This window comes from Salmo trutta, chromosome 15 (genome assembly GCF_901001165.1).
Source record: "Salmo trutta chromosome 15, fSalTru1.1, whole genome shotgun sequence".
Taxonomy (NCBI): domain Eukaryota; kingdom Metazoa; phylum Chordata; class Actinopteri; order Salmoniformes; family Salmonidae; genus Salmo; species Salmo trutta.
In genome coordinates, this window is record NC_042971.1 from 51,526,965 (window position 1) to 51,546,625 (window position 19,661).

General features: G+C 42.3%; 1 protein-coding gene across 1 annotated transcript in view; it reads right to left on the bottom strand.

Moving 5' to 3' along the window:
* Positions 1–19,408, bottom strand: part of LOC115149288 (phosphatidylinositol transfer protein beta isoform) — a 41,372-nt gene extending 21,964 nt beyond the window's left edge. The window contains exons 1-2 of the mRNA XM_029692012.1: positions 19,331–19,408; positions 7,600–7,630 (exon numbers count right to left, since the gene is read on the bottom strand). Of these exons, the coding sequence (XP_029547872.1) occupies positions 7,600–7,630; positions 19,331–19,350 (51 nt within the window). The 5' untranslated portion in view covers positions 19,351–19,408. The remainder of the gene's footprint in view (positions 1–7,599; positions 7,631–19,330) is intronic.
* Positions 19,409–19,661: the final 253 nt, after the last annotated feature.

Sequence of the window (19,661 nt, forward strand, 5' to 3'; positions counted from 1 at the left end):
TAAAATAAAGTGGTGATCCTAACTGACCTAAGACAGGGAATTTTTACTAGGATTAAAAACTCAGTTTAAATGTAAACTTCTGACTTCAACTGTATGTAAGCCTCTAGGCTAATGACTTCTCCAAAAGCTAATTTGATCAGGAGTCAGCTAAGCTGGAGTCCAATCAATGAGATGAGATTGGAGATGTTGGTTAGAGCTGCCTTGCCCTATAAAAAAACACTCACAAAATTTGAGTTTGCTATTCACAAGATGATGTGAACCATGCCTCAAACAAAAGAGATCTCAGAAGACCTAAGATTAAGAATTGTTGACTTGCATAAAGCTGGAAAGGGTTAAAAAAGATCTCTAAAAGCCTTGATGTTCATCAGTCCACGGTAAGACAAATTGTCTATAAATGGAGAAAGTGCAGCACTGTTGCTACTCTCCCTAGGAGTGGCCATCCTGCAAAGATGACTGCAAGAGCACAGCGCAGAATGCTCAATGAGGTTAAGAAGAATCCTAGAGTGTCAGCTAAAGACTTACAGAAGTCTCTAGAACATGCTAACGTCTCTTGACGAGTCTACGATATGTAAACACTAAACAAGAATGGTGTTCATGGGAGGACACCACGGAAGAAGCCACTGCTGTCTAAAAAAAACATTGCTGCACGTCTGAAGTTTTCAAAAGTGCACCTGGATGTGCTACTGGCAAAAATTTTCTGTGGACAGATTAAACTAAAGTTGAGTTGTTTGGAAGGAACACACAACACTATGTGTGGAGAAAAAAACTGGCATAGCACACCAACATCAAAACCTCATTCCAACTGTAAAGTATGGTGGAGGGAGCATCATGGTTTGGGGCTTCTTTGCTGCCTCAGGGCCTGGACAGCTTGCTATCGTCAACGAAAAAATGAATTCCGAAGTTTATCAAGACATTTTGCAGGAGAATGTTAGGCTATCTGTCCGCCAATTGAAGCTCAACAGAAGTTGGGTGATGCAACAGGACAATGACCCAAAACACAGAAGTAAATCAACAGAATGGCTTCAACAGAAGACAATATGCCTTCTGGAGTGGCCCAGTCAGAATCCTGACCTCAACCCAATAAGAGATGCTGTGGCATGACCTCAAGAGAGCAGTTCACACGACATGCCAAGAATATTGCTGAACTGAAAGAGTTTTGTACAGAGGAATGGTCCAAAATTCCTCCTGACCGTTGCGCAGGTCTGATCCGCAAATACAGAAAACGTTTGTTTGAGGTTATTGCTGCCAAAGAAGGGTCAACCAGTTATTAAATCCAAGGGTTCACATTTTTTTTTTCACCCTGTGAATGTTTACATGGTGTGTTCAATAAAGACATGAAAACATATAACTGTTTGTGTGTTATTAGTTTAAGCAGACTGTGTTTGTCTATTGTTGTGACCTAGATGAAGATCAGATCAAATTTTATGACCAATTTATGCAGAAATCCAGGTATTTCCAAAGGGTTCACATATTTTTTCTTGCCATTGTGTGTGTGTGTGTGGTGTATATATATATATATATATATATATATATATATATATATATATATATATATATGTGTGTGTGTGTATATATATAAAAAACATAAAAGTGTCACGGTAGCACAAATCAATTCTGCGAATCACTGACCGATCCTAACAGACAGAAACCCCATTATTGGTAAATGGGATGTGTACGTTATTTGATGTTATGTTTATATGGTTTATGAGCAGCCAAATTAAGTGTTAGTGACTTGGGATACGGACAGCTAATGGAATTTCACACACATGAACTCTCTCTAAATGGGCTCCCGAGTGGTGCAGTGGTCTAAGGCACTGCATCTCAGTGCTAGACGTGTCACTACAGACACCCTGGTTCGAATCCAGGCTTTATTACAACTAGCCGTGATTGGGCAGCGCACAATTTGGCCGGTGTAGGCAGTCATTGTAAATAATAATTTGTTCTTAACTGACCTGCCTAGTTAACCTGTTTGGGCTAGGGGGCAGTATTTTCACGGCCGGATAAAAAAACGTACCCGATTTAAACTGGTTACTACTCTTTTCCAGATACGAGAATATGCATATAATTAGTATATTTGGATAGAAAACACTCTAAAGTTTCTAAAACTGTTTGAATGGTGTCTGAGTATAACAGAACTCATATGGCAGGCCAAAACCTGAGAAGAATGCATACAGGAAGTGGCCTGTCTGACAATTTCTGGTCCTTCTATTGCCTCTCTATCAAAAATACAGTATCTCTGCTGTTACGTGACACTTTCTAAGGCCTCCATTGGCTCTCTGAAGGTGCCAGAAAGTGGATTGGGGTGTCTGCTGTCTCTGGGCAAGGTTCAGGAGCTCTGTTTGTGAGTGGTCAGCCTGGTGGCTCAGAGACAGGAGATGCGTGGTCACGAGACTACTCAATTTTTTTCTTCACCTGTTTGAATGAATACAAGGTTGTCCGGTTGGAATATTATCGCTATTTTACGAGGAAAATCGCATAAAAATTGATTTTAAACAGCGTTTAACATGCTTCTAAGTACGGTAAAGGAACATTTTGAATTTTTTTGTCACGAAATGCGCCCGCGCGTCACCCTTCGGATAGTGACCTGAACGCACGAACAAAACGGAGGTATTTGGATAATAACTATGGATTATTTGGAACCAAAACAACATTGTTGTTGAAGTAGAAGTCCTGGGAGTGCATTCTGACGAAGAACAGCAAAGGTAATCCAATTTTTGTAATAGTAATTCTGAGTTTACTGAGCCTCGACGTTGGCGAGTGTCTGAATAGCTAGCCGTGATGGCCGAGCTATGTACTCAGAATATTGCAAAATGTGCTTTTGCCGAAAAGCTATTTTAAAATCTGACACAGCGATTGCATAAAGGAGTTCTGTATCTATAATTCTTAAAATAATTGTTATGTATTTTGTGAACGTTTATGCTGAGTAATTTTGTAAATTCCCGGAAGTTTTCGGTGTGTATGCTAGTTCTGAACGTCACATGCTAATGTAAAAAGCTGGTTTTTGATATAAATAAGAACTTGATTGAACAAAACATGCATGTATTGTATAACATAATGTCCTAGGAGTGTCATCTGATGAAGATCATCAAAGGTTAGTGCTGCATTTAGCTGTGGTTTTGGTTTTTGTGACATATATGCTTGCTTTGAAAATGGCTGTGTGATTATTTTTGGCAGGGTACTCTCCTGACATAATCTAATGTTTTGCTTTCGCTGTAAAGCCTTTTTGAAATCGGACAACGTGGTTGGATTAACGAGAGTCTTATCTTTCAAATGGTGTAAATTAGTCATATGTTTGAGAAATTGAAGTTATAGCATTTTTGAGGCATTTGTATTTCCCGCCACGCGATTCCACTGGCTGTTGAATAGAGTGGGACGCTGACGTCCCACTGGCCCAGAGAGGTTAAATAAAGGTTAAATAAACATATCAGGACGGAGGTTGTGACTTTATGGGCTAGGAGCAGGACAACACAAATCTGTGAATTGTTTGGGGGAGAGCGAGAACATTGACAGTGCTATAGAGAGAGGACCAATTCTGACCCCCCGTCCATCCTGTTTTTCTTTAAACAAGACACACACACAGGGTAGGGGTGCACGATATATCAGTGAACATATTGGAATCGGACGATATTAGCTAAAAATGACAACATCGGTATCGGCCCTATGCCTAGTTTCATTCCTAACCTAGCCCACACAATGTCTGCTGTGTGGATTGAGCAGTCAACAAGTCGAGCAGTCATTTGAAAGAGTAAGAACATTTCAGCGAGACAACTCAAAGGCAAAATCCATTGAAGCCAAGATAATGGAATTCATTGCCCTTGACAATCAACCGTTCTCCGTTGTGGGTGATGTTGGCTTTCGCTGACTGGTCGAGCACCGGTACACATTACCCTACCTGAGTTACACAGTAATAGCGTCACTGCTATTAGCTTCATGACATACTATGGAACGCCGTTTGGGTCTTTGCGTGTCGTTATTTGAAGCTTAAAATAAGCTTTTAATTTGACACGTCAAATAACACAGTACTATTATAGAATGTTGTGTGTTCTGAATTTGCACGTGCAAACCAAGCGCCACCACTACTATCAGTAGCACTGTCAAAGCTGTACATAAGAAGTCTGAAAACAAGCAAACACCTGCCACAAACAATGTGTTTTCAATACCACATTGGTAATAAAGTATTATTTGTTCGACCGCAACTTCTGGGGTAGCTAGCTTTAGCTTGGTTCCTAGCTAGAACCAATACAACCAGCCTGGAAACAATGACCAGTAGAAACTGCAGTCATTTTCATTATTCTTAGCAATGATTTAGGAATCCTTGTGTGTAAGTATTAGCTAGGTAGCCACTTGTTGTTCGCCTATTGAAATTGAACTTCAGTTCATGAAAATAAATAGCTAGCCTGCTACTTAACCCTGTTGCCCAAAGCCAACGTTATAAGCAGCCAGTTAGCTTCATCTGGCTAGTGAGGCTCGACCGGACTGGGTTATGTGTTGTGAAGCTAGCCACAATAAGGATTAGGCGCAATAGTGGAATTTGTGTTTTGCCTTCAAAATAAAGGTACCTCTTTGAAAGTGATACAGAGGGGTGGAATCATGCCATTTTTAGACTAGATAATGTTAATCAAGGTTGGAATGTGAAGCAATGAAATGAGGTATCAATCTACTCGGTGACACCCACAGAACATAACTGTTAAAGAGTTTACGCAAATATTAGCGGTGTAGCTCTTTTGCGGGACTGTGACTGTGTGAAATCACCTCCCCAGTCAGCCTATTGTGTGTATTGACATTCATATTGCATTATACACAGTTTTACCTAAGGATTGGAGATCAATAAAATGGGTTATCAGTCGACTCAATACCCAAGATATTTTTTCCCCAACGTCCTCCTCAGGATTACCAGACTCTAAAACATTCACACAGTATTGTTTTTCCTCAGGAATAGTATTCAATACACATAGGTTAACAATAAATGTGGCTCAATTCACAGTTGTTTCAGAGTCCCGCAATAAGAGCTACAACGCTAATGTTCTCTGGGTGTCACGGAGTAGACTGATAATCCATTTCATTGATCCACAATCCATAGGTAGCCAGCAGCATACCACCCTGCATCCCACTGCTGGCTTGCTTCTGAAGCTAAGCAGGGTTGGTCCTGGATGGGAGTCCTGGATGGGAGACCTGGATGGGAGACCTGGATGGGAGACCTGGATGGGAGACCAGATGCTGCTGGAAGTGGTGTTGGAGGGCCAGGAGGAGGCACTCTTTCCTCTGGTCTAAAAAATATCACGATGCCCCAGGGCAGTGATTGGGGACACTGCCCTGTGGAGGGTGCAGTCTTTCTGATGGGACGTTAAACGGGTGTCCTGACTCTCTGAGGTCATTAAAGATCCCATTGCACTTATCGGAAGAGTGGTGGTGTTAACCCCGGTGTCCTGGCTAAATTCCCAATCTGGCCCTCATACTAATCAGCCCCAGCTTACAATTGGCTCATTCATCCCTCTCCCCTGAAACTATTCCCCAGGTCGTTGCTGTAAATGAGAATGTGTTCTCAGTCAACTTACCTGGTTAAAAAATAGGTAAGGCTGTACAGTGAAATAAGTATGCCCCCAATTCTAAAGTATAATATTGCAAATGATTGTTGATTTTATATAAACATTCCAACCTCGTTTAGCATGAGCTATTCAATTATGGCATAATTCTACTATTTGTGTCAATGACATACTTTTATTTTGAAGGCTAACCGCAAAGTCCTCTGTTGCGGCTAATCCTTATTGTGGCTAGCTTCACATAGATGGGTCCGACCACCATTCATCAAATAAGAACTGTCTTATAAATTAGTTATTTTAGATGACACCTAGCTATATAGTTAGCAAAATGACAATCAGTTTCAGTAGCTATGTTTTTGGGGAAGAACATTGTTTGCATCCATGAGCTAGCTAGCTTTTTTTTATGACCAGCACTGTAGGTGCGCGAGACAACTTTGCCAGCATCATAGCATACGTATCGATGAATCGTTGTGACATATGAAATGAACAACGAAACAGTACAGCAAGTAAGTGAAAGAAATAGGTTTTGATTATGTTTTACTGGTAATGGGGACATACGTAATTGCCAACAAAATAACTTTTTGGTCAGTGTAGGGTGTGTGTGTGTGTAACCTGTATTTAACTAGGCAAGTCAGTTAAGAACAAATTCTTATTTACAATAACGGCCTACCCCGGGCCAAACCCGGACGACGCTGGGCCAATTGTGCGCCGCCCTATGGGACTCCCAATCACGGCCGGCTGTGATACAGCCTGGATTCTAACCAGGGACTGTAGTGACGCCTCTTGCACTGAGATGCAGTGCCTTAGACCGCTGCGTCCATGTGTGTTAACTATTTAACTGTACTAGAATGCTTAAAAGGAGGCAAAAATTGTAAATATCGGTTATCGGTATAATTGTTTTTGGCAAGGAAAATATTGGATATCGGAATCGGCCAAAAATGTCATATCGGTGCATCACTAACACAGGGTTCCACTTAAGGGACAAGAGATGACGAATGGAGGTTCTCAGATAAACTGGAACCGTGGGTCAGTGGCTGCAATGTATCTGGCTTGATTGGAATTGATTCCAAGGGAGAGAGAGGGAGGAAGGAAGATAGAGAGAAAGCATTCTGCAGCATCTTATGAGGTCTGACCTGCTGTTCTACAGGCTGGGCTCGTCAATCCCAGTCACAGAGCTACTGTTTCTCTAGAGTCTAAAAAACAAAGGTCAGAGGTATGCTTAACATCTAGGTGTGAATTGCTGGTGGCTGAAATTAAATTGCAACACTATAAATCTAATGCTTTGTTTGATACCCTGGGCTCATCTAGAGGTAACAGGGAAGGCGAACAGCTAGACTAATGGAATTTTACATGAGCATCTACAACTCTGCCTGGGGATCAATAAAGGCCAACTTACTCCATATCATTAATATATTTAACAACTATAGTAGTTGGAATTACAACCACACATTTTAGTCATTTAGCAGACACTTATCCAGAGTGACTTACAGGACCAATTAGGGTTAAGTGCCTTGCTCTAAGGAACATCTACAGATTTTTCACCTAGTTCACTCTGGGATTTGAACCAGCAACCTTTAGTTTATTTACCCAACTCTCTTTTAACTGCTGGGACACCTGCCGCCCTGAGATAAATCTTTACATGGAGGTTAGGTGATTGAATCGTCTCCTTCAGTTAGTGGAGCCTGACTCTTTGGGTAAATAGCCTTTACTGTCAGGATAAATTGACCCCTCCAAGCTGATGACGTTACAGCTGTCACACTGAGTACTGCACTAAAACCTCTATGGGCTGCTGCTGTTACATCACAAGCTGCAGGAGAACATCACATCTCTCAAGACTGGAGTTAAAACACTGACAGCAGCATGACCCCGAGAAATAAGGGGAAATGGAATGCAGTGGAGAGAAAGACATGTCTGACAAATAGCTTCTCAGAAGAAGGTAATATCAAGGCAAACAGCATTTATGACCTGCATTCATGCATGTACAGACTTGCATGAAAGCAGGAAACTAGCACAAAAAAATGGGGTGGTGTGTACGTGGGTAATGACTCGTGTTACTCACCTCTTGCACAGAGATCGGTAGGATCACGCGGCTGTGAGAGAGTAAAAAAAACATCAGCAAACAGAAGAAATAAACGTTCTACCTGTGTCACACAAAGAGACCAAAAGCCATTATCTTGCAGTACACAACAACTCATGCCTCAGGCAGGTTGGCATTTATTGGGAGGAATCTTATCCTGGAGGCAGCCCTGCAGGGTAGTCACTAGCTGGCCTAGCCACAACGCCATAACATCTAACCCTAACCACACTGCTAACCTTATGCCTTACATTAAAACAGCACATTTTTGTTTTAATGATTTATTTTTAACGGTACAGCCAAGACTCATCCCAATAAAATGTCCACCTGCACACCTCAGCCTGACTTGGCTGAGTTCAACCAGAGCCAGGAGTGACCTCCAGTAACCCCACACAAAGTGAGATTTGTCTGTTCATCATCTAGACCACTGAGCTGAACATATTCTATTAGGGAGAAACTACAATGAACTGACAATTTCTCCACACAGTTGACTTCAGTTGAACATTTAGTTTAGGTGCTTGTTCAGGGGGTTGAAGAGATGAGCCTACACAGTGCTTTCCAATGTTCAAGCCCTTCGGGAATAGTTTACGTCCTAGCTATATCCCCCAACTCTATTACCTAGGCCGATAGCGGCTTCCTCCATTTACCTCCTATAGCAGCTTCCCCCATATGTAAACACGGGGGCAGCATATACAGTTGAAGTCAGAAGTTTACATACACCTTAGCCAAATACATTTAAACTCTGTTTTTCACAATTTCTGACATTTAATCCTAGTAAAAATTCCCTGTCTTAGGTCAGTTAGGATCACCACTTTATTTTAAGAATGTGAAATGTCAGAAAAATAGTAGAGAGAATGATTTACTTCAGCTTCTATTTCATCACATTCCCAGTTGGTCAGAAGTTTACATACACTCAATTAGTATTTGGTAGCATTGCCTTTAAATTGTTTAACTTGGGTGAAACGTTTCAGGTAGCCTTCCACAAGCTTCCCACAATAAGTTGGGTGAATTTTGGCCCGTTCCTCCTGACAGAGCTGGTGTAACTGAGTCAGGTTTGTAGGCCTCTTTGCTTGCACACGCTTGGGGTCATTGTCCATTTGGAAGACCCATTTGTGACCAAGCTTTAACTTCCTGACTGATGTCTTGAGATGTTGCTTCAATATATTCACATAATTTTCCTGCCTCATGATGCCATCTATTTTGTGAAGTGCACGAGTCCCTCCTGCAACAAAGCCCCCCCACGACATGATGCTGCCACCCCCGTGCTTCACGGTTGGGATGGTATTCTTCGGCTTGCAAGCCTCCTCCTTTTTCCTCCAAACATAATGGGCATTATGGCCAAACAGTTCTATTTTTGTTTCATCAGACCAGAGGACATTTATCCAAAAAGTCTGACCTTTGTCCCCATGTGCAGTTGTAAACCGTAGTCTGGCTTTTTTATGGTGGTTTTGGAGCAGTGGCTTCTTCCTTGCTGAGCGGCCTTTCAGGTTATATCGATATAGGACTCGTTTTACTGTGGATATAGATACTTTGTACCCGTTTCCTCCAGCATCTTCACACGGTCCTTTGCTGTTGTTCTGGGATTGATTCACACTTTTCGCACTAAAGTACGTTCATCTCTAGGAGACAGAACGCGTCTCCTTCCTGAGCGGTATGACAGCTGCGTGGTCCCATGGTGTTTATACTTACGTACTATTGTTTGCACAAATTAACGTGGCACCTTCAGGCGTTTGGATATTGCTCCCAAGGATGAACCAGACTTGTGGAGGTCTACAATTTTTTTCCCCTGAGGTCTTGGCTGATTTCTTTGGATTTTCCCATGATGTCAAGCAAAGAGGCACTGAGTTTGAAGGTGGGCCTTGAAATACATCCACAGGTACACCTCCAATTGACTCAAATTATGTCAATTAGCCTATCAGAAGCTTCTAAAGCCATGACATCATTTTCTGTAATTTTCCAAGCTGTTTAAAGGCACAGTCAACTTAGTGTATGTAAACTTCTGACCCACTGGAATTGTGATACAGTGAATTATATGTGAAATAATCTGTCTGCAAACAATTGTTGGAAAAGTTACTTGTGTCATGCACAAAGTAGATGTCCTAACCGATTTGCCAAAAGTATAGTTTGTTAACAAGAAATTTGTGGAGTGGTTGAAAAAGGAGTTTTAATGACTCCAACCTAAATGTATGTAAACTTCTGACTTCAACTGTACCTTGCACAGCTTTTTCTTTCTTTAGTAAATGCCTTCATTTCTTTTTTTGTACTTTTTACCCTTTTTTTCTACCCAATTTCATGGTATCCAATTGGTAGTTACAGTCTTGTCTCATCGCTACAACTCCCGGACGGACTCGGGAGAGGCGAAGGTCGAGAGCCAAGCGTCCTCCGAAACACGACCCCGCCAAACCGCACAGCTTCTTGACACACTGCTCGCTTAACCCGGAAGCCAGCCGCACCAGCCGCACCAATGTGTCGGAGGAAACCGTACAGCTGGCAACCGAAGCCATAAGGAGTCGCTAGAGCGCGATGGGACAAGGACATCCCAGCCGGCCAAACTCTCCCCAAACCTGGACGCCGCTGGGCCAATTGTGCGCTGCCTGGGTCTCCCGGTCTCGGCCAACTGCAACACAGCCCGGGATTGAACCCATATCTGTAGTGACGTCTCTAGCACTGTGATGCAGGGCCACCACTCGGGAGGCTCCATTTCCATCTATAGTATAGGGCAACTCCACGGTAACAGTGGAATAAAGTGATGCTGAGACTCACATTTTTCACTTTGAAAATGTCAAACAAAAACCAATGATTGCGAAGTTAAACCATACAACTCTATGTACAAGGACTACTTCTAACAATTTCCAGAGACATTTTCACAAAAACACATTTTCTTGAAGAACAATGCAGATGCAAAGTTGATTAACAGAATGACGGGTTTGTGCTGTTGGTGCCGCCATTCTGTTACCAAGCTTTGTATCTGTACTCTTCTTCTAGTAAATGTGTTTTTGTAACATTTTCACTGGAAATTGTTAAAAGTTGTCCTTTTGCATAGAGCTGTATAGTTTGTTTAGCTTTGCAATCATTGGTTTTTGTTTGGCATACATTTTGAAGTGAAAAATCAGTTTCAGCATCACGCTGTAACTGTGGAATTGCCCATAGACTTAGTATGCCTCCTTCACACTGAAGGCCCTGAGCACCTGGACAGCCAGCCAGCAAACCCCAGACAAACACACTAATAATCCCACCAATCCACTGAATGAGACAGTAGAGATGGGATCCACCCACAGAGAGAGATGGAGACCCATCTATTCTAGTCTGGGTTTCAAGGTCCAGGACAGGCCTAGTTTTGCCAGGCGTAACAACAGTTCTCTCAGGTGGAACTACAGAACAGCAACAGTCTGTCACAGTGTGGGTCAGGACTCTGGAGGGAAGGCATGGGGGAGTCATGATGGCAGAGCACAGGCACCCTTAGTGAGGTCAGAAACAAAACGGATGCATCTGGTTTTCAGGGGAAATGGAAAGAGAGCCTGTGACCCGACTTCGCTTTTGGATGTTAACAAGGTGACACTCCAATTTAACTCCTCCTCCGCATTTACTGGATTGAACAGCCAGCAGAAAACATTCCCAGAGTTTCCTTTCCTTATGGGGTTGCAAAAATAAAGACAAAAACATGTGTCAAACATATTTTTCAGTGGCAATTGACGAGACGATAACTGCCTAAATAGACCCAGAAAAAAAAAACGAAATGAAAATATTTGTATTTCTGTTGACGAAAACAAGACGAGACTAAATTCTCTGACTCAAATCTGACTAGTAAATGGACAATAGTTTTTGGAGAGATTGAACCGTTCTCTAATCTGGCGGCAACACGTCAATGATGAGGCACACGCTCCCGGTAGAAAAAGGGGGAAACGTTAGGACCCACTTTACTTATAGTGTCGATTCAAACAAGACAGAATGCAGCGTTTCCACGGTAGAAGACAAGCAATGTTAACATATGTTTCTCGTGCCAATAAAGCCACTCGAATTGAATTGACAGCGTTTGCACCCACAAACTGACGGGGGAAAAAATCTGACCCTGCGCCAGAACGAACCAGTTGCGTTTTGATTTCCAAGGGCGTGCCCGTTTTTTTCACCGGATCGCCTGTGTGCACGCGCTTGCGCGCATTTTCTAAAATGGGTGTAACAGTAGCGTAAAGAGCATAGGCACCTCATGAGTTTCTAGTTTTGGTAGGATAAATTGTAAGCTTCCCCATTCTACCGATCTGCGTGCAAATTAAGATATTTTTTATATGGATATTTTCATGGAACAGTTTCGTTTCTCATAATCATGGTCACGTGGCTAATCATACAAATCTGAAGTAAAATGCTAAAAATCTAAAAGTAAAAATTAAACTATGGAGAAAGCACTACTCTCTGCCATATGGACACATTGATACACTGTGGTCCATTGGCAGCTAAAGAAATGAGCGCATAGAACTCCAAGATGGCCTACAGGCCAATGCAGCAGTAGGCATATACCTTCCATTGTCAGCTAAGTAAAATACATAGGCCGAAAAATAAAAACAGCAGAAAATATGCTGATGAAAATTCAGGTTATTTCAAATCACATTCATCTCTCTCCTCCGCCTGCCTGCCTCCCTTTCTATCGGTCTCGACTTGAGCTATTACTAGCGTAGTTCAAAATTGTAACACATCACAGAGTCCGGCCAGAAGCTGTCGCTAACGAATTAACAACATTGTATCAACTAGCCTATTCTGGGCCCTCAAAGTTTCCTGCGCCAGTGAGCTCCGGACAGAAAGCTTTTTTCATGCCGTTTCCACTGGATATATGGGATCATCAGATCATGATATTTTGCTTTTTCACACCGAGGCTTGGTGTTTAATCGATGCCGGGAGTGTTGGAAATATTTTTCAAATAATGATGAATTATCATTCGCAATGGATGTAAAAAAAAAAAACAGACTTTGTTGACTTGTGTGAGGCGAAGAAAAAATGTGTTGTAAGTGGCGAGTTCCGAAATGGCCACTTTCCTACATATGCATGCATTCTGGAGAGAGACGCACCTCATCTTCATGGTGCGTCTCTCTCCAGCAAACTTAACATGTGTAAATATTTGTATGAACATAACAAGATTCAACAACTGAGACATAAACAGAACAAGTTCCACAGACATGTGACTAACAGAAATGGAATAATGTGTCCCTGAACAAAGGGGGCGGGGGTCAAAATCAAAAGTAACAGTCAGTATCTGGTGAGGCCAACAGCTGCATTAAGTACTGCAGTGCATCTCCTCCTCATGGACTGCACCAGATTTGCCCGTTCTTGCTGTGAGATGTTACCCCACTCTTCCACCAAGGCACCTGCAAGTTGCATTTCTGCGGGGGAATGGCCCTAGCCCTCACCCTCCGATCCAACAGGTCCCAGACGTGCTCAATGGGATTGAGATCCGGGCTCTTCGCTGGCCATGGCAGAACACTGACATTCCTGTCTTGCAGGAAGGGAGGATGTCTTCCCTGTACCGCACAGCATTGAGATTGCCTGCAATGAGAACAAGCTCAGTCCGATGATGCTGTGACACACCGCCCCAGACCATGACGGACCCCTCCACCTTCATATCGATCCCGCTCCAGAGTACAGGCCTCGGTGTAACGCTCATTCCTTTGACGATAAACGTGAATCCGACCATAACCCCTGGTGAGACAAAACCGCGACTCGTCAGTGAAGAGCACTTTTTGCCAGTCCTGTCTGGTCCACCGACGGTGGGTTTGTGCCCATAGGCGACATTGTTGCCGGTGATGTCTGGTGAGAACCTGCCTTACAACAGGCCTACAAGCCCTCAGTACAGCCTCTCTCAGCCTATTACGGACAGTCTGAGCACTGATGGAGGGATTGTGCGTTCCTGGTGTAACTCGGGCAGTTGTTGTTGCCCTCCTGTACCTGTCCCGCAGGTGTGATGTTTGGATGTACCGATCCCGTGCAGGTGTTGTTACATGTGGTCTGCCACTGCGAGGACGATCAGCTGTCTGTCCTGTCTCCCTGTAGCGCTTTCTTAGGAGTCTCACAGTACGGACATTGCAATTTATTGCCCTGGCCACATCTGCAGTCCTCATGCCTCCTTGCAGCATGCCTAAGGCACGTTCACACAGATGAGCAGGGACCCTGGGCATCTTTCTTTTGGTGTTTTTCAGAGTCAGTAGAAACGCCTCTTTAGTGTCCTAAGTTTTCATAACTGTGACCTTAATTGCCTACCGTCTGTACGCTGTTAGTGTCTTAACGACCGTTCCACAGGTGCATGTTTATTCATTGTTTATGGTTCATTGAACAAGCATGGGAAACAGTGTTTAAACCCTTTACAATGAAGATCTGTGAAGTTATTTGCATTTTTACCAATTATCTTTGAAAGACAGGGTCCTGAAAAAGGGACTTTTCTTTTTTTGCTGAGTTTAGTAGAATTATGCCATACTTTTTTTTTTGAAGGCTAACAGCAAAGTCCACTATTGTGGCTAATCCTTATTGTGGCTAGCTTCACATAGATGGGTCCGACCACCATTAATCAAATAAAAACAGTCTTATATATTAGGGTTATTTTAGATGACACTATAGTTAGCTAGCTATCTATAGCTACTGAAACTGATTGTCATTTTGCTATGTTTTTGGGGAAGAACATTGTTTGCATCCATGAGCTAGCTAGCTTTTTTTTTATGACCAGCACTGTAGGTGCGCGAGACAACTTTACTAGCGTCATAGCATACGTATCGATGAATCGTTGTGACATATGAAATGCGAGTGATAGTGTAATCAATGTGTAATAACTACGTAACAAATTCATCAACGCGTTAAATTATTATGTGAGGTGCAGTCATATTCAGGTCCTGATTGGTCAACAAGCTTATCTACTGGTCATTGTTTTATTTTTTGACACGCAAAGACCCAAACGGCATTCCATATAAATCCTGGTTGAGAATGAAACAACTGAACAAATTAAATAGGTTTTGATATTGTTTTACTGTTAATGGGGGACATACGTAAAAGCCAACAAAACTTTTTGGTCAGTGTGGGGTGTGTGTGTAACCTGTATTTAACTAGGCAAGTCAGTTAAGAACAAATTCTTATTTACAATGACGACCTACCCTGGCCAAACCCGGACGACGCTGGGCCAATTGTGCACCGCCATATGGGCCTCCCAATCACGGCCGGATGTGATACAGCCTGGAATCGAACCAGGGACTGTAGTGACGCCTCTTGCGCTGAGATGCAGTGCCTTAGACCGCTGCGTCCATGTGTGTTAACTATTTAACTGTACTAGAATGCTTAAAAGGAGGCTAAAATTGTAAATATCGGTATCATTTTTTGGGGGCGAGGAAAATATTGGGTATTGGTATCGGCCAATGTTATATAGGTGTATCACTAACAGACCACTTCTTACGACAGAACTTTGATTACAATATATTTAGAGTATGTCAAGCGGCAGACTCCGATGACTTAGTTGCTTTTTGCGACCCTTTGACTTGGCTGTGGGAGTAAAATATTGAATTGGTCGCATCAATACCAGCTAAACATTCATTACATGGTCCTCACTTAATAGTTTCAAAACGTCATATGTTTGGCACCTATAACCATGATTTGATCAAACAGTAAAGTGCATTATCCTCACTATTCTTTTATTGAAAGTGTATGCCCAGTCGTTGGGGACTGCTGCTGTGATGAGCAAGCCCCTCTCTCCCCCAGTGTCCACTCTGGGAGAGAGAAAAAAGGCTTCTGATTATATAACATTTCAAAATCCAATTGCGGGAAATGCATAACTTTGGAAACAACTACTGTTGTTCTCAGCTTTGTGTGGGTATATATTTTTATCATCTCTTAATATTGAGCTCAATTAGCCCAAAAATAAATTAGCCTATGATATTAGTACACATAAAAGGTGTGTTTGTAAATTCAGTCTTTCTATCTATTCCAATTTCGGAGCACTCATTTAAGTGTGCCAGCGCGCAGAATAACTGATGAATTTACGAACGCACAACACCTGTTGAATATTGCCGGTGTCAGTGAACCTTGGCGAAAAAAAACATATTTAAATTGTTGCCAGCAGCACAGGTACAGTCCCTAACGCTCTCGATAACATGAGAACAGCCTAACCTGCTCTGCTAGGGCAAGTAAAATGGTCAGAGTGAGGTCTTCTCTCATTTGTGTCTGCAAATAGCTAGCAAGCTAACCAACTTTAGCCAGTTATCTTAGATGCTTGACTGCGGTTGAGGTCAGAACACTCGGATCAACCCTACTCCTCGGCCAGAGCGTCCAGTGTAGCTCTGAACACTCAGAGAGCGAAATGCTCTGAATTTCCTAACAGAATCTGACAATGCTCTGAATTTACAACCAGAGCGCACTGACACACTGGAGGCAATTTCTGAACGCACCCAAAGATGTAGGTAAATTAATCTCTGTTGAACAACAAAACTCTGAAAATTTTGGTGCCCTATTTTAACAGTAAAATATAACAATAGCCTAATTGTCAACCCACAATTCATGACAATCACTGGATTAGCTAGCACATCAAAATATCTTGAATCATGCATTCCTGCTTGGATGTATTTCTTGAATAGCCTACCATCTCAGTAGTATATTACAGTCTAATGCACTGTGAATGAATTTACAAGGTGATTACAATTTTTTTCTATTGCGTGATGCCGCCTGAAAAAATTGGTGCGACCAAATCATGTGCGGGGGCCACCAGCTGTAAAAGTTAGTGGCAACACAGTGCCACCGGGGGAAAATGTTAGTCTGGAGCCCTGTCAAGGTGTGTTCTTCTGCCTATTTGGCTTTTTGAAGAGAATCATGCAATAGATTGTTATACTTTTCTGCATGTTGGTAGGACAATGCGGTTTGTACACATGGAAGTCAGTGTTTTATGTTTACTATAGGTTAATGAGGCAAAAATGTGATGACTAAAATTAAAGGACATTTCATTGACTAAAACAGCCCACTGTGTCATTTTGACAATAACTAGACTAAATCATTATTCAAATAATAAATGCGACCAAGACTTAATTATATTTGTCAAAATGACTAAGACTAGACTAAGTCAAAAAAAAAATAGCACTCATTAAACAGACAGGAACGCTACCATGCTCTCTCTCTCTCTAAGAACAACAATATGAACAAGCCTCGTTCTGGGCCATAAGAGACGAGCACAACTTATCCTCTGAAAATCATTCTCTTATCTCCATATTCCAAATGCATGTAGGGTAAACTAGTCCTGACTGGCCAACTCCCAACCAAACCCTTATGGAAAGCAGTCAAACCATGATGTATCTTTTTATTTCTCAAAAACAAACAGAATCCAAGCAGTGGCTGAAACAAATCACGATTCTGTCATAGGTGAGAGTCAATCTCGATCCTCTACAAAATTCAGAGGTTATTCAAAGTTAGTTGAGTCCAGCACAGTAACACTCTCCAGGTTGACATTTCAGTGATAAAGAGACATGTTACATTTACTTGGATAGTGTGCTGTGCTTTACACACCAGGTCAATTGATGAAACACAAACTGCTGTGCCCACTGCAATATAACATACTGGTTCTAGATATTAGAGCAATTACAAGCCCTAGCTATGGTAACTGAATTCCCACAGACATCCTCATAAAACATGATATGGGAAAGCACAGAGCCGGCTGCATGGAAGACCTTTGGAAAATGCAAATAGATGTATTGATCTTTTAGTCATGTTCCCAGTGGTGTCACTCCTATGTCACCTGAGGGAGTATCAGATAAACCAGCTGACTGTTCTGTCCCCACCCATAAACCTCAGAGGAAATAGGCACCGCTTTAGTTGTCTTGACAACTGATAGGTGATGTGTCCTGTGCCACCCTGAGCAAAACTACAGTACACACACACACACACACACAACTTGAGCCTGGGTCTGTAGGGGTATGAAGTCATTTAATTATAGACAGCCCTAAATCAAATCTGGATGACACACTTGAACAGTCATTGCACTCTTGACCAACAGGTCAGGAATGTCTTGGGCAGCTAAAGATGCACATATTAACATTTTTGAAACAGCATTGAGCAATACAGGGTGGAGGGGGGATTTATTGGCATTGTACTTAAGGTTGGAAGCTAGCTATATTTGGTTGCCATGAAAACCACTGCAGCTGAAGTAACAAGCCTGAGCTGTTAAATGAAGAACAAACCAGGCAGGGAAGCCCGGGAAATCAGACGGGGCTAAGCCTCTGCAAGTTTGGCGATGTCATTTACAAAATAGCCTCCAACACCCTACTCAACAAATTGGATGCAGTCTATCACAGTGCCATCCGTTTTGTCACCAAAGCCCCATATACTACCCACCACTGCAACCTGTACGCTCTCGTTGGCTGGCCCTCGCTTCATACTCGTCACTAAACCCACTGGTTCCAGGTCATCTACAAGACCCTGCTAGGTAAAGCCCCGTCTTATCTCAGCTCACTTGTCACCATAGCAGCACCCACCCGTAGCACGCGCTCCAGCAGGTATATCTCACTGGTCATCCCCAAAGCCAATTCCTCCTTTGGCCGCCTCTCCTTCCAGTTCTCTGCTGCCAATGACTGGAACAAACTACAAAAATCTCTGAAACTGGAAACACTTATCTCCCTCACTAGCTTTAAGCACCAGCTGTCAGAGCAGCTCACAGATCACTGCACCTGTACATAGCCCATCTATAAATAGCCCAAACAATTACCCCTTCCCCTACTGTATTTATCTATTTTGCTCCTTTGCACCCCAGTATTTCTACTTTGCACATTCACCTACTGCAAATCGTGTTTTTAATTGCTATATTGTATTTACTTCACCACCGTGGCCTTTACCTCCCTTATCTCACCTCATTTGCTCACATTGTATATAGACTTATTCTTCTACTGTATTATTGACTGTATGTTTGTTTATTCCATGTGTAACTCTGTGTTGTTGTATGTGAACTGCTTTGCTTTATTTTGTCCAGGTCGCAGTTGTAAATGAGAACTTGTTCTCATCTTGCCTATCTGGTTAAATAAAGGTAAAATTAAAAATAAATAGTTGCATGTTTCGCCAGGAAAGACAGGCTGAACACAACACGGTCTAAAAATAACGGGCTAGCTAGTAGTAATTAGCTTAAGTGTCATGCATGGTGTATGTTAGCCACCCGACCTGATCAATTACCTTACGTGCTTGCTAGCTTGTGAACAATTTACATGGATACAGTAGCTAACTACCGTTAGTTAGCGTGGTAGTTTGTGTCCCGCATTACCTGCCATTTCAATTGCATGGTCTTTTCCATTGCGCATAAACATTTCACTGACAATATCTATTCTTGTCTAAACGGAGGTGGAACCTTGATAATGTCACTCACGAGACCTACCTAAACTTATGGCACCATGTTGGCTAACTAGCTAGTTTACATCTATTCTCAATGTATAGGTGTAAAGACAAATAGTTAACTAGCTAGCTAACAGGCTCCCTCCATTAAGATTCATTCAAAGCTAGCATGCTAGAAACCTAGCTAGCTATCGCTGCTGTCTAGGCCTAAACACCGGTATCATGAATCCACATCCTGATCCACCAGGACCAGAACGCTCACAATTTCCTCTCATCTTCCAGAAATACACTGACATGAGACAACAAAAAATGTTCTTTTAAAGTATTGCCACATCGACTCAATAAATTGCATATTAATATACGACGAAATGAGATTTCAAATACTTCAACTCACTATTCCTTGATAAGCACCATCTTCTCCTACCGGGCTGCGGCTGCGCAAGGCTGGAGACGTCATCCGAAATGATCAACAAATTGTTTACCGCCCACGAAAGTCGTCGATTGGTCTGAACTTGCACACCTTGCAAACTGTGCACCAGTGAGGTGAGGTGGGATGTAGAATGGATATGGATGGGACCATGAATACGTTTTGGTATTCTTCGTGATCAATAACATGTTCGATTGTAATATGTGTGTGATATATGGCTCTGGTTCGAACCATAACAATTTCAAGTTTTTCTGAATAATATACTTTTCAAATGACAGTACAGATAGAGGGTACTTTT